Genomic DNA, 16,089 nt, shown 5'->3' with positions numbered 1-16,089 from the left:
TCCACACTTTTCTTACAGCATTAGTGAACTTGAACACTTCACAAACTGTCATTGCAAAAGATGAGTGTTCTAACAAAAATCACATCATCACACTCCTCCCACGTAAAATCATTATCAATACATATGAATTGTAAACAACAGTAATTTGAACGAATGATTTACAGTAAAATTTTATTTGTTTTTTGTTATATTTCCTTAATGAAAATGTAGCTAGCACAAATTTTTATGATAAGCTCATTTGTAAGGTGTACATTCGCAACAATAAGTCCATATGAAAATTATTCCATATAAGGTAACTTATAGAAAAAAGATAAATAGCAAAAAAGTTTGCTCACACTTTGAATTTTAAATGCTGCACTTTTCAGTCTTATCTGCTAACTACAGACACACAAAAACCTTTTGGTACTGTATACTTTATTTTTATTGTTTTTGTTTTAGATTGCTGATAAACTTATCGGTATGCAGAAAAGCTTGGTGAGTACAGCCTTCTTATGCAGTTACGCTTTTTTACTTAAAATGAAGAGAATAGCCAGTGCGTTGGGGAATTGAGCGATGTCATACACCATTACTTTTAGAATTTAGAAAAATTTGGATCACATTTTGATGTTTAAAAACAAAATTTCAAAATTATTTAAAACCATTCTAAAACTTATTTATGATGTCCTCTGGAAATGCATATTTTTTATTATGTACTAAGTTTTAGGTGTGACTTTTATTTTTTTTTGAACATATCTATACATATCTATTTTGCTTTAGCAAGTTCTTCAAGATGTTCCAGATTATTCTGAAAGGTCCAGAATGTTGGAAAACCTAAAGAATCGTCTTGAAGCATTGTTAAGCACTAAACTAGTAAAGACTTTTAACAATCATGATTTAGGTAAAACCATACCTTTTTATCATTCTCTAAAACAAATACACTTGGCCCTTACTTTGGATATATCTTAAGGAAAGAAATGAATGCAGAGCAAAAGTCTACAGGAAAAACTAATGCAGAATTAATGTCTGCAAACTTGTATCTGCAATCTTAAATTATTCATCTGCAAACTTAAATTCTTCTTCTTTATTTTGCAACCCAACTGTAAATTTTGTGTAGAATCCACTTTAGACATAGGATGTAACTAAAATAACCTTATTCCAGCAAATTAACAGTATACAAAGTTAACATGAAGAAAATTAATGCAGATGCAGATGACAATTTAAAAAAAAAATTAATAAACGTGATTTAGCTCAAGTGACATTTAAAAAGCATTAAATAAGGGGAGAATGGGTTCATATACAACCAGTTTTTCTTGTTTTCTTCAAAACGTTAGCAATATCAGATGCCCTGCAGCTTGCCCTAATCACATTGGGTAAGTAAACTAAATAAAACTATACTAAATTTTCATCAATCAAACAGAAGGAGAAAGAAGTATTCATGTGTGTTGACCTGGGGTCCTCAAAAACGTAGAATAGGAAAAAGTAGTAACAGCCAGAACAGTAAGATTATAAGAATCTGATTTAGAATATTCGCACTAATTTGGTGCCTTGTTAATTTCCTGGAATAAGGTGTTTGCGACAATTAATTCGGAGGTCCTTTTGCAAAACTTTAATCCCCCTCTGCAAATAATTTCTTCTCTTAAAATAATATGCTGTTGGCGTACTTTTTCAAATTGTACGCAAACTTCTTGAAAATCAAATTAGGGGCTATTTCTTTCATACCTGAGATTCAAATCTGTATGCTCCAACTGCTCCGGTAACCAAAGAAACAACACAGAACCGAATCCAAGTGCTCCGACATTTTTATGTGGTTTAAAAATATAGCTTAAATTTTTGCATAATTTTTGCATAATTAAGAAACCACGGCTCATTTGTAAACAAATATGGCTGTTTCAAAAGCGAAAGCGCTAGCGCTTTTAGCCTTCAGCGAATTAGAAAATGAAGAAGATAAAAGAAATGCAGAGGATATCACTGAATTAATTTTGCCATTGGTTGCTTCAATTAGTTCTACCGATCGTGTCGATGCTGTTAGGATACCAGGATACTTTGAGACAGTGATGCCCTTGTATACCGATGACACATTTAAAAGCCATTTTAGGTTGAGAAAAACATCAGTTGAATCATTGTGTTTAAAGATTGGCAACTTCGATCAGTTTTTTAAATCAAATAGTGGTGGAAGACCAATGGTCAAGTTGCACAAACAAGTATGTATTTTCCTGTGGTATTGTGCATCAAAGGAACCACTTCGTAGCATTGCTAATCGCTTCGATGTTACCGAGTCAACAGTACTCAGAATTATACGTTGAGTATCGAAGGCAATTATGTGTTGTTTGGTCCCAGTTAACATTGTTTGGCCTTCTGGAAGCTCCATAATCGAAGTAGCTAATGGTTTTAAATTTCTAAAAGGGATGGAAGGTGTGATTGGGGCGATAGATGGCACGCACATTGAGATATCAGGCCAATCATTTTGTAATGAGAATTATATCAACAGAAAAGGCTTTTCGTCGATAATTCTTCAGGGAGTGTGCGACCATAACATGAGATTTACAGATTGTTATACAGGGTGGCCTGGTTCTGTACACGATGCTAGGGTATTTGGCAATAGCGACCTTCTTCAACGCATCAGTAATGATCCACGTACCATGGTACCCAATGGCACCTTTATGGTTGGCGACGCAGCATACAAGCTGGAAACATTTATGATGACACCTTACAAATGTATCAACGCTCTTGATTCTATTAAGAAAAAATATAATTACACCCAATCCGTAACACGCAACATTATAGAAAGTGCATTTGCTTTATTAAAATCGCGTTTTCCTTGACTCAAGCTTGTTGATATCACCGACGTGAATAATATTTGTTCGCTCATCATCGCCATATGTTCCATTCACAACTTCTGTATTGATGAAGATATTTGATTTGGGGAAAAAGAAGAATTTGACTTTTTAATCGAGGTTGATGAAGAAGTCAATAATTTCATCTGTTTTGGGTCATCATCAAAAGACGCAGAAAGAAAAAGATCTGACATTGCAAAAGGACTGTAATTAATTAATCCCAAATAAAACGGCTATTTTTATAGCCACAAATACAAAAAACATTATTTAGGCATACAACTAAAAAACAAGCAATTAACAAAGTCAAAAAGTTGTTTAAAGTTTTTCAATTAGCATTTTAAATAAATCCTTTTTTTCCAGATGTTGTTCGTCTCGCTTATTTTCAAGTGCTTTTTCTTTTTCATCCTTCTTAACTTGGTACGTCTCAAGCCACGTTAAAATTGAGTTAGTGGATTTGGTAGCACTTGAAAGGTACTTCCTTTTCCTTTTTTTTTCTTTTCTGACTTCTTCCTCATCGACTTCATTTTTTCTTTGAACATTACCCATACCCGACGAACTAACGGTGCACATGGGCTTGACGTTTGGGCGATAATCATAAACATTTTTTAGTTCCTCATAAAATTGGCAACTTTTTTTATCATTTCCTGATTTATTATTATGGTCGACTGTTTTCCTATATATTTTGGTAATAGTTTTCCATCTTGAGTTGCATTGTTGCCAAGATGGAAAATTTGTATACTTTAATTTTAACAATTCCTTTTTAACTTCATGCGCTATAATTTGCCATACTTCTTTTGCTTTATACTTTAAATTTTTAAATTTTTCGACGGATTTCTCATATTCTGCAATTAGGATATTGGTTGCCTCTTGTTTCCAATAAATTGGGATAGGTTCATCCTCCACTGTTGTACAAGCATTTGATAGCACGCTTTGGTCAACTATTTCACCTGTTTTATTTTTCTTGTTTTTGTTACTTTTTTTATCCACCCCGTTTAATTTAAAAGTCATTTTTAATTTTTTTTTCGGTGGAGACGGCGACTGACATATGGCGCTGGTATCTATCGTAGATAATTCTCCTGTTTCATCATTTCCTCCCCATATATTCTGTAAATAAAAACCGTAATCTTCGCAAGAAGTGTTAAATGACATCGCGCTTTCACTTTTAATCAAGTTGTGTTTACATTTGAAGCTGTCCTGTTTGTTTATTTTTCCGTATAATTAAGTTCCGTCTCCCGTGGTTTTTTAATTTATGTAAAGTATTCAAAATGGTTTTTCACTGCAAGAGTTTCACTAGCGAAAAAATGTGCGCCAAAGAAATGGGTTTTCGGAGCAAGAAGGCTTTACCGTAGTAAGTCAAATTATTAGTTCTGAGTGCTCTAAATGCTCCAAGTGAACTGCTCCTCGAGGAGTTCATCCAGATTCGATTCTGAATGCCCCAAATTACCAAAGAAATGATAGTTGGAGCACTTGGAGCATTCAGAACCGATTCTTGTGTGCGAAAGAAATAGCCCCTTAGTCTGAATTATGTTTTTTCAGATGATGCAAAATATTATGTGAATATCTTTTCCGAACTTGATAGACTTTCTCAGTTACAAACATATTACAATAACTGCCATAAGGTGAGGATTTATGACAATTTGTTTGTGTAAATAATGAACCCAAAATTTTGCCACAAAAATGCACAAAATGGATATGTCATTGATTTTTTGTAATTTAATTTTTTAACCTTCCTTAACAACAAAAGAAAAATATGCTTTTTGTAAATTTTTATTTTTTATTTTTTATACCATCAAGACTCATTCACAATATTTTTGGATGCTGGAATTTTTTTTTTTTTTCGGAAAGTGAAGTACTTCGATTTTGTTTTTTACAGAGGTAATTATATAAGGATAACTTTTCTTGGATTTGACAAAAATCTATTCTGCATTATGCATTATTGTCCTTTAATTTAGTCATTTAACTTTTAAATTAAGTGTACTCCATTGGTTACATTTCTGTGCTTCTTTTACACAATCCTTTTTGTTTTAATTCCCTCTTTTCTTTAGTCCTCTTTGATGAGAACATGGAGCGAAATCAGAGATGATCCAAACCAATCCATTCTTTCTTGGTTGCCAACATTCTTTGATCATCTTTTAGCATTGTGGCATAGAGAGGTAATTCGAACAAGGAAAATTTAAATTTGTAGTATACTAAAAAAAAAGGTTGACTTTTGGTTGTCTTTTATTTTAACGTCTTGATTAGGACAGTGAAATTTTAACGAAAAAGTTATAGACAAGATATTTTTTTCTGGAAATGTAAAAAAATAATATGTGAATGTGCTCACATCAATTTCGCAGACTAATGAACTTTTGTGGTGTGTGTGACAGAACGAGTTTTGTGATGTATGTATTCTTTTTTATTAAATACCTGTTTCACTTCTCCTTTTTAGATCACTTGGTGTGGTCAGGTTTTTCCTGAACCTGTGCGAGCATTGTGTTCTTTGTTGGCGCAAACTATCAAAAGTTTACACCCGTCCATGCAAAATTGTATAAAAGACTCTCTGAATGAAGAAGAAAACTCATTGCAACTACTTATTCAATTGCAAGTTATTACACAAAGATTTGTGCAGGGATTGGAAAAGGCAGTGGAAATGTTTCAAGGTTTATGTCTTTATAAGTATTTGTTTTGTTGTTTTTTTAGTACGGATGTATGCACAAAAAATATTTATTGATAGGGTTTAGAAACTAAATTCTCAATTAAAAAGGGAGAAGTCTCGTGATCTTTTAAAATTATAGGCAAATGAAATCACTTTATGCGTTAAAAAAAATTTAGTGCTGATATTACATTTTTTTTCTTGTTTCTTCTTAGCTACACCTAACAAATTCAATGATGCATTGTGTGAATTGATAGATGTTGTCCAATCTCCATACTCTTCTTATTTACTGCAATACTCAACCTTGCAGCAAACTACTTTGATGGAGGTGCTTGATTCTTTGACCATGGTAAGGTTTTCGTCATTTTTCATGTTTTTTAGATTAGTTGTAGTTAAATCTAGAATTCAGGTCTTACTGTACCTGTGGAATGAATTAATTGTAATTTAGTGATGTGTGAATTCACTTGTATTTTGTTCCTATTTTGAAATGTGCATGTTTGTTCATTGTTTGATTGATGTACATCTGCAGTCACAGTAACAGCTCACGGATCTTAATGGAATTTGCAGTTTATTAACTTTCACACTTTTAGTGGTATTTGTACAAAATTAAAAATATTATTCTAGTTAAAATAAATACCCGCTAAAGAAATCACAAAAGGCAAAAATGATAATATTTTTATCTCAGTTTCATTCTCATGTAAAAATTATTAAGCTGTGTGACTAGACAGGAAGTAATTTTGACAGTGGAGTGGGTACAAATCTTTAGAATCTAAGTATCTAATGGGGTCCCACCACGATTGTGGCTGAGGAGGCAGAAAATTTTCAAATTTTAGATCTTCAGATTGACCAAAGTCTATAATTTGGCTTTCATGTTTTGTACAAAAAAAGCTTATACTTGAGAGATGCAACGTGTGTGTCATCAAAAGATATGTAATAACTTTTAACTAAAAAATAAAAGATTATTAACTATCATACAAGGTACAAAAACTATGCCGTAATACATTTCTTGATCGATGATTGCAACCAACATAGAACATTTCTACGTATGATTTCAACTAACATAGAACATTTCTACGTATGATTTCAACTAACATAGAACATTTCTGCGTATGATTGCAACCAACATAGAACATTTTATGTATGATTGCAACCAGCATAGAACATTTTACGTATGATTTCAACTAACATAGAACATTTCTACGTATGATTTCAACTAACATAGAACATTTCTACGTATGATTGCAACCAACATAGAACATTTCTACGTATGATTGTAACTAACATAGATCATTTTACGTATGATTGCAACCAACATAGAACATTTCTACATATGATTTCAACTAACATGGAACATTTTACGTATGATTGCAACCAACATAGAACATTTCTACGTATGATTTCAACTAACATAGAACATTTTACCTATAATTGGAACCAACATAAAACATTTCTACGTATGATTGCAACCACCAAAAATATTTCTACGTATGATTTCAATTAACATAGAACATTTTTACGTGTGCGCAACATGTTTTGCTACTTACCACAACGGCATGGGTAGACAAAATCATTAAAAGTTTATTGTAGTGAAAATTTCATTGACTATTTTAGAATACTAAAGATTTAGCAGATACTGCTGAAAGTATGTTGGACTCGATAAGTCAAGCATTTCGAGCTAGTGGTGAGGTAATGTATTTAATTTTTATCCTTAAACAGTTTTTTCCAGCCAATTATATGTAGAAGTATCTTACGAATGAATACATCTTTGGAGATTCTTCAGGTTTTTTTTAACGAGCTTTGGATCTTCCATTTTGATTGACAATCTGTTTTCTGTGACCAAGACAACTTCATACAACTCCTGTTAGACATTAGCTAAACCTTAACAACATTGTTCAACCTTGGAAACATTTTAGCAACAACAGTTGGTTCTGTCCCCATCTTCAGTTACTGCAAATAAGTCCTAAATTTTGAACTGTGCTGCCTTCCTGGGTACACAATTGTTAAGATACACATCAGTGAATGGATCATTTTTTATAGACGAAAAGTGAGTCAACTATGTGTAAAACATATTCTAAATCAAAATTTCCTTCAACAACAAGTATAATTTCCTTGCCGTCAGCGAACCGTGACATAGAAATTTTTTCCCCCTCTCTGCTTACAGTAGACTCTCGATATAACGAACCCCCGATATAACGAAAACCTCCATTTTACAAACCAAAGATTTACTTATAGCATCTTCACAAGTATTTTTTCCAGTGTTGTTGCTTATAGCTTAGCTGCATAAGTAACCAACAAATCATTTTTCAACATTTTCAAACTATCGGCTGTTGTTGTGATTATGAAACTGTCACACTCCCTCTGTCACTAATTTCTCTCCTACTGACTGTCAAGAATCGTACATTTGTATCAAGCATTGTGATGGTTAACTTTACCACACAACTCTACCACAAATTTTTGTAAGTAATATGAATTGGAAAGTCTTTTTTTGAATGACACCCTATTTTTTTAGGTTTTTATCCAAAACAAGGAAAATGAAATAACATACTTTTTCTTATAAGAATCTCTGGATTTCAGCTGTTAACCTGCTTAATTTTTGTCAAAATCTCAGTCAGTGTTCTTAAAAACCAGGTCCCTAATGTATTTTGTTTTCTTGCTTACATGAATGCAGAATTGTTCAAATTGTTTATTTACAGAAAATAAACTGGATGAAATTTTTCGAGTGTCGATTTGTAAAAATATAAAACCAAAAATTTCACATTGTTTTCACTTATTAAAGTTAAAGTTCAACATGATAAGCATTTTGTGGACTAAATTTTACGGAAAATTTATTTTCTAGGCAGTTACCTCAGTAATCATTTTGTGAAGTGATCCTCTCAAGGAAAAATTTTTTTTTAAGAATTTCCTTTTGTTAACCTTAACCTTATTTTTGGAATTTTAAATAATTTTTTTTACCAAATACAATTTACGATAGAGACTTAAAATGTGACGCAAATAAGCAAGAACATTCCAATGAAAGTTTAAAGTCCAACTTTTCCCAACAACTCTTAAAATTAGTATATAAATTCTGAAATCACAAATGTGTAAAATGTGAGTTATAAATACTTCCAAAACTACCCTCCCTTGGGAAAAAATAAACGGGGTAAGACACCCACAAGGTCAACTCAACTACTATTTTAAAACCACGTGGTCATCAGTAAGCCTTGCTAATGTTATTTAACACAGATGTTGTTTAAAAAATAAGGTACACTCAATAACTGGAAACACAGGATATATACCAGCAACAACACTAATTTTGGTTGAAATTTCACGTTTGTTTGGCACAAGTGAGCCAGCCAACCAGCTAAGCTACTCATATCATTATATTCAAAGCTAGCTAATACCTAGCTCATTTAACACCAAGGATAATAAACAAAAGCATTGGCCCAATGATACATGCTAGTACCCCATATTATCACTAAATGTTAATAACAATCTGTATGACAAATTAATTTTGCAAATATTGCAAGTAAACAAACCATATCTGCACTACTTCGCTGCAAATTAAAAATTTGCTCATAATTAATCTCGTTTTTATGTTATTTGGTATTTTGGTATGTATATTCTGCGGAACGAAAATGGATATGGAAATAGGTCTATTCCCTCTATATAACGAATCCCCGATATAATGAACCCTCGATTTAGCGAACCAAATTTTCTGTCCCCTGAACCAATAAAACCTATATAACGAACTCAAAGTATCAAATGCTGCAAAATAAAAGAAAAATAACCGAAGCTTATCAATCAGGTCAATTCAACTCCAGTCTAAACAAAATAAAAAAGAGGACCAACAACGACCTTAAGAAGCTGATTTTTAATGGACAAAAATTTAAGCGATTTTGGGAAAATTACGGAAAATTTCCATTTTTTCTGATCTCTCGATATAACGAACCCTCAATATAACCAACTTTTTTCCATTCCCCTTGGGGGTTCGTTATATCGAGAGTCTACTGTATTCTTTATCCCCTTATAAAGAATACGTGGTTGGCATCTTATCTTTCGTTTTTCTGATCCTATTATTTCTATCCTATTATTTTTTTATTATTTTTTTTTTTTATTATTTCTATTCTAAGCAGCTCACTTTGTCCTTGTCTGTGATCACAACCACGCATGTTACAATAGTTAGATCCACAGCAATAATGTTATATATAAGCCTGAGTGTTGGGGGTCCTGTAACAGGTGTAACCTTACAATTTTAAAAAATATTTGTCATATAGGCTTTGGAATCATGTGTAAAATTTACTAATGGATACGGTTCAGCTGGTTTAATGGAAGCTTTACAGGTGATTGGTCGTGTATTTTATTTATTTGTTTGTTTGTTTTTTATAATAATGACAGTATTTTGATCTTATTAAACTGGTTCTAAGTCAATAACTTGCGTAACTTCAAAATTTAACGAACAGATAATCCACTAAACGCATTTCTCCAATCTCCAATGCACTGTCATGAATACAATTTTCAATTGCGCAGAACTTGAACCAATTTGAACTAGCAGTGGCATGTAAATAAAGGTTGTAGAAAAATCAAGCACATGAAAACTACATAATGTGTGATAGAAAAATGCACAACTATCACTGTTTGTATTGCTTATTTTGTCTGAAAGAGACAATAAATAAATAAAAAAATAAATAAGGTGAGGAAACATATTTTAACCCTAAATACTTTAGGCTGATAATGATGAAAGTCTCATCGTGCAGATATCAACAGTGGGTATTCGGCGGTTTTAGTTGAAATCGCGAAATTATGTACATTTCATAAATTTGTAATTTTCCTCAAAACGAGCCCCATAAAAAACTTTACAAAAAAATAGTTTTTAATCATATATTTTACAGGCAATAACATGCTTTTCTCATTTAACAATTATCAGACAATAAACTTTACTTTATTTGTTTTGTATAAGACCTCAGCACCTATAGGATCAGGTATGTTCAGGTCTTCTACTTTTTACTTGTTGTTGGTTGCATTTCTGTGATGAATAATCCTTGCGCTCTGATTGTTTAAGACATTATGATGCTTCATCTGTATATTATACTTGTTATGTAAACAAGTGTGACCTGAGAAATGCCCAACTGAATTTAAGAGGAAAAATTGAAATTAATCCAAATATAGCACATTATTATGCACGTTATAGTTTGATGTAAAACTTTGTCAACATTACAAATGAAACTCGAGCTTATTAACCCAATTAGCCCTCCTCGAAACCATGTTATTACTATACAAATTTTTTCAATAATATATGACAACGAAATTTAATACCATTAAAATGGTATATGAACTAATTTTGATAAGGTAAAGGACTTGTCAGTAACAACATGATAAACTGTTTAACATATATTTTAAGACAAAATAAACTTCTGCAGATCAAATATGTTTTTTGTTTCTTACTAGATTTTTTTCTCCGCCTACTTTGGTCGTCTGGACTGTGTATTAGTTGATCTGAGGAAGCACTGTCACTTGGATGACGACTCACACCATGCTGACGATGACAGTTCCAACCAGTGGTCAAACTTTCAACATGCTTTCAAAATTATAGAGATATGCGGTGAGAAGAATATTTTTTACGAGACATTCTTAAGCACACTAGTTGAATTTCTTCATGTTTTGTTTTTTCAATTTTATAATGTCAAAGAAGGTTACCCCTTCCTATTCTTCTTTCACGTAATATTTTTGTGCTCCAATACCAATCTGTAACACATTCCAGGAGTTCTCATGACAAAAATGGAGGAGTTTCGAATAAAACTATCTACTGAGCTTCAAAAAGAGTTAACGAACATCTTTCAAGAATCACACTCACAGAGTAGATACAATGAGAACTATCTGAAAGCATCTAGACCTATGGAGTGGGACAAAGTTGTCGAACTGCATGAAAAATTCATTTCGAGTAAGTACATCACTTTTAAACGCCAACCCTGGTTGCAATTACTTTTTGGAATGCAAAAACGATTTCCGGTGAATTTTTAATAAGTAATTACTAATAAGTCCCACTGTATAAAGGCTATGGGCGTCGTTTCATACGAACAAGGGCTTAGTAAGAAATCGATACTGAATAAAATTGACAGCTGTTTATTTATTTATTTTTCAATTGTCCTTGATTTCATTTTGTAAAAGTAAAAACTATGAATAATTATTATTTAAGCAACAAAGGCGAGAATATTTTTATGTTATTAGCTATGTTATTTATGATTTGTTTAATTTGTTTTTTTTTAAAGATGGCGTCGAAGCTGTTCTTCCTTTAACACGAGACAATATCGCAAAATTGAATGAACATGCACTCAAATTTGCGTTTGATGTGATTTTTATTCATTTGAGAAGGCAGTTACTAGCTGTTCCAAATTTGCCTGTAAGTATCAAGTCAAGTATTGCTTACAATCAGGTCTGTATATCAGCAGAACACGAATAAGAAAAAAAGCTGATTTAATAGTTATTGGATGTGGATTTTCCTATCCCAGGGAATTTTGGACCAGAATAGGAATATGGTTACATTTATGGTGCTTACGTTCTTGTAACTTCAAAGAAACACACTTTCGCGAAACGAACTTTTGCGATTACGCAATATTTGATAATATCGTAGAAATTAGACCTCGCGTACTGTTGAAAAGGCATAATCTCAAAATTTGTTTCACGAAATACGTATATGGTGTTTTTACAGATTTGAGTTATTGACCATGGCTCGTTTTTATTTTTGATAAAATTTGCCATAGTAAACAAAAAATACGACGATGACAATGTTTTTATTTCTTTTGTCATTTAAATACAGTTTTTAGACCAACATTCGTCCAAAAATTAACTTCGTTTTTTTACAATACTTGACACAGAAAACAAAAAAACATACTAAAAATATTATGGTGACAATCATTTTTTTTTTCACTTTGGTCCAAAAATTAGTACAGTGAACAAAAAAGCTGGCTTAGTGTGAAATAACATATTGATTTTTTTTCACTTTGGTCCAAAAATTAGTACAGTGAACAAAAAAGCTGGCTTTATGTGAAATAATATATTGATTTTTTTCACGTCAAAAAACTATTTTAGATAAATAGGTAGATTTTTCATATTTTCAAATTAGAACAGAAATTAAAGGTAATCTTCTCTAACACTTAAATTTTGGTTATTTTTTTCACTACAGCATCTCATTAATTCTCTCACAATTCCGTTGTTAACAAGTTCGTAATCATGGATTAAATTTTTCAGGTCACGTCACTTTATAGTTCTTCAATTGAATCATGCGAAGTATTTAGGTTGTGATCAATAGATTATAAAAGATTAAAAACAAAGATAGGACGAATTTGTTCCCTATTCTCTCTAGTTTGTTTCCCATAAGTAGCTTCATCTTTCACGATAGTCAGATTCGAAAGGGATCATTCGCGAAAGTTTTTTTATTCATTTTTTTCCTTTAAAGTATGAAATTTGTTGTTGTTGATGTCAGTTATTGTTGCGTTGAGTTGTTATTGTTACCGTGACGCAACTGTGACAAATCGCTCTAAATTTACTTCTAGATTTGGTGCGAGAGTGAACGAGAAGCCGTGGATGGCGAGCTACCGACATTCAGTTTGTCACCCTTACCCTACATCACACATGTAATGTCTTTTCTCTCTTATAATCTGCTATGAGCTGTTTGGGACGTGTTTGTTGTTTTTCAACCCCTTTTAATAACATCTTATAGGTTAGTGATTTCCCTCTGAAACATTTTTTTACCCTTTCGTCAACATTTCATAGGTTGGTGATTCCCTTCTTACACTACCTCAACAATTAGAGCAGTATTTTAGTCAAGATAACGAGTCATTGATCATTGCGTTGAAAGCGGGGCGAATACCTTACCAAGATGCTGGAAGTATGCATAGATACATTTTATTAAAAAGATTTGTTTTGTTGTTAACTGTGATAGTTGTGTAAATGTTTTTGTCTTAATACCTGCTCGTGAAACAAAGGCTTTTAAATTGGTGCAGAGCTACTTTGTGCACGACCAACACACTGCTGGCAGCAAGCAGGATTCTACCACAGTCGGTAAAACTTTGAGCCGAAAACAAACGCACTACACACTACGTGTAGCCATATGTGAACGATCACACGTAACCTACCCGGATAGTGTGTATCAACCTTTAACTACAAAAAACGACTCCTCGCTTTTTTTATTTATTATTTCACGTCGTTAATTTTTTGCAATTTGAATTAGAAAGGCTTTTTTTACTTTAGATTCGACAGGTGCTCATTATGATCATCATTGGTTGGAGAGCTTTGCTTTCGGTGCCGTAAACGTGTACACAGAAAGTATTTTGAAAATTAAACTTCTCACGGGGCATTCTCGTCGACAATTGAGTGCTGATATAGGTATGCTGATAAAGAATATCTTTTACAATATGATTTGACATCAAAGTTTGTTTGTGGACGTCAAAATTTTTTTTCAAAGTTGACGTTTGATGCCGACATTTCACTTGGTTTTTTTAATTTTTGAACGCTAAAGTTATATGTCCATGTCAAAATTTAGTGCCAACTTTTTTCATCAAGTCTGTATTCTCTTTAATTTTTAGATTACTTTTTCAACATACTAGCAGCTTTAGAAATTCAACCAAGTGACGAGCTCAAGACTATTGAGGAATTGTTAGAAGTAGATGCAAAGAGGTAAGCTGTTTGGTGAATGCAAGGGCTGGTCATCAGCCCCTTCTACAACAATAATCATATTTTTAATAAGCCTATTTCAATATTTATTTTCATTCCGCAAAATACACAGCCGAAATAAACATACTAACATGAAAACGAGGTTAGTTTAGAGACATTTTTTAATTTACAGAGAAGTGATGCACATATAAATTTTTCGTGGACAAAAGACTTAGTATCATATTTGTGGATAGCATTTAACGCAATTATTTACTACAGTGTGTGTGAACGCGGTCAGTAAAACAATCGGCATAAATTATCTTAGCGCACATAAATTATCTTAGCGCACATAAATTATACATGTCATAATTATGACCTTTTTTATACCATGCGACCCCCAACGACGCATTAGATTTACTTTTATGGTCAGCTGAAAGCGTCAAATGCGGTTGTCTCGACTGAACGCGTTTAAGGTGTTTCTTAATCACGTCAGGAGAGACGTTTCCAATATCTTTACTCCACAGGAATTTATTTCTACACACAACGCATTTTGAAACATCATTTAATTACATAGCCGTACTTCCTGTCTTCAAACATTACGCAATCAAAAAATAATGGCCAAACCCAGTTGTCAACAACGTGTATCTCTCACGTATTTCAAAAAGATTGCTTTTTTACGTCTTTTTGAAGTTATTCTTTTTGTGGTTGTTTTGTTGATCTCTTTTGGTTTTGTTGTTTATTTGTTGTTTTGTTTTTTTGCTGAGTAGACAAAAACGATATTGTTGCTGATCTTGTCGTTAGAAAGTTCATAGGAGCCTGGTACCTTGTCTGGCTCGGTTTACGAGATGAAATCAGCCCGCTTGTAATCTCTGTTCTCTTAACAAATTCTCCTAAAAATAAACAACCTGTTCTATGGAAAACGAGATAGCTAGCTAACCGGGATCTCACTTTTTTCAACTAAGATCCCGGCAAGGCGGTCTGAATTTTTACCATGACAGCTCTGGCACGGTACATTCTGTACATTAAAAACAAAAATATTGAAGAATAAATTTGTTGATAACAGTTTATTCTTCAATATTTTTGTATTTTATTTCGTTAAAAATAAAGTTTTTGATAAAAAGTAATTTTATGCATTAGGAACAATAAATATATATAAGAAACTGAGAAAACTTTATGTAATAGCAAGCTGATTCCAGCCCGGCCAACCAGGCTCATATGAATCCCCTTAGCCAGTGACTGTGCAAGGTATAATCTGCTCTGAAATATTCGTATATTGCCAACTTATGAGGCGTTTCCAAGAGTACATTTAGCAAACCATTTGCTACACAATACTTATTATATCTTTGAAATCGCTCTTTTCAAAATATGATCACGCGTGAGCGTTTTTTTCTCTTCGTTGTCTCGTGGTGTCGAAATATTGGTGATTGAGGTTTCCACAAGTAAAAGTTAAGGAAAAATATTTATAAAAGAATTTAGAAATTATATCCTAAACAAAAAACAAAAACGAAAATAATCCTTTCTTTGAAGACATGATTATGGTTTCTCTTTTTTCCAAGTTTTCGGTGTTTTTTTCTCTTTTCGGAATTCTGAATTTTTTCTTATTTTTTGTGGTTAGACACATTAGTTTTCAGACAAATGTGCAAAGCGGTCGTAAAAAAAAAACATCTAATGACAAAACAGCTAACAATCTATTCGTTGTTTTAATGTATTACCATTGATAGTGATCGGAAAGCTTGCAGTTCTGTTAAAATCCAACATTGTTACACGAAGAAACTAATATCTCTATTTTTTAATTTTTTTTAATAGCATTGCTATATTTAATAATTGTAAAATGAGAATTATAAAAAGAGTTCCGCTTGCTAATGATTTGTTCTGTTATATATACCTTTATAGAGGTGTTCACGCAATTAGTCATCCCATTAAATGTCCGAAAATTTGACGAATCTTCGTGTTTTAGCTACTGTTGCTACTTTTCCTTAGTTGTTTGAGAAGTGATATTTTCACATTTTTTATCGT

At 32.4% G+C, this 16,089-nt stretch overlaps 2 protein-coding genes across 5 annotated transcripts in view; both read left to right on the top strand.

Moving 5' to 3' along the window:
- The window catches only part of LOC130662411 (conserved oligomeric Golgi complex subunit 7-like), a 37,915-nt gene that overhangs the window by 4,979 nt on the left and 16,847 nt on the right, over nt 1–16,089 (top strand). For all 4 annotated transcript variants that reach the window (XM_057461280.1, XM_057461279.1, XM_057461281.1 and 1 more), the window contains exons 8-22: nt 439–474; nt 757–877; nt 4,350–4,432; nt 4,859–4,966; nt 5,242–5,452; nt 5,661–5,794; nt 7,057–7,131; nt 9,699–9,764; nt 10,870–11,023; nt 11,183–11,362; nt 11,691–11,821; nt 12,975–13,055; nt 13,195–13,309; nt 13,672–13,806; nt 14,007–14,097. In XM_057461280.1, the coding sequence (XP_057317263.1) occupies nt 439–474; nt 757–877; nt 4,350–4,432; nt 4,859–4,966; nt 5,242–5,452; nt 5,661–5,794; nt 7,057–7,131; nt 9,699–9,764; nt 10,870–11,023; nt 11,183–11,362; nt 11,691–11,821; nt 12,975–13,055; nt 13,195–13,309; nt 13,672–13,806; nt 14,007–14,097 (1,721 nt within the window). The remainder of the gene's footprint in view (nt 1–438; nt 475–756; nt 878–4,349; nt 4,433–4,858; nt 4,967–5,241; nt 5,453–5,660; nt 5,795–7,056; nt 7,132–9,698; nt 9,765–10,869; nt 11,024–11,182; nt 11,363–11,690; nt 11,822–12,974; nt 13,056–13,194; nt 13,310–13,671; nt 13,807–14,006; nt 14,098–16,089) is intronic.
- On the top strand, nt 2,075–4,314 carry LOC130662413 (putative nuclease HARBI1). The gene has a single exon (XM_057461283.1). It carries the CDS (start codon nt 2,298–2,300, stop codon nt 2,799–2,801), a length of 504 nt encoding a protein of 167 aa, XP_057317266.1. The 5' UTR covers nt 2,075–2,297; the 3' UTR covers nt 2,802–4,314.

This window comes from Hydractinia symbiolongicarpus, chromosome 10, assembly GCF_029227915.1.
Source record: "Hydractinia symbiolongicarpus strain clone_291-10 chromosome 10, HSymV2.1, whole genome shotgun sequence".
NCBI lineage: Eukaryota > Metazoa > Cnidaria > Hydrozoa > Anthoathecata > Hydractiniidae > Hydractinia > Hydractinia symbiolongicarpus.
This window is presented reverse-complemented; position numbering and strand designations above follow the sequence as displayed.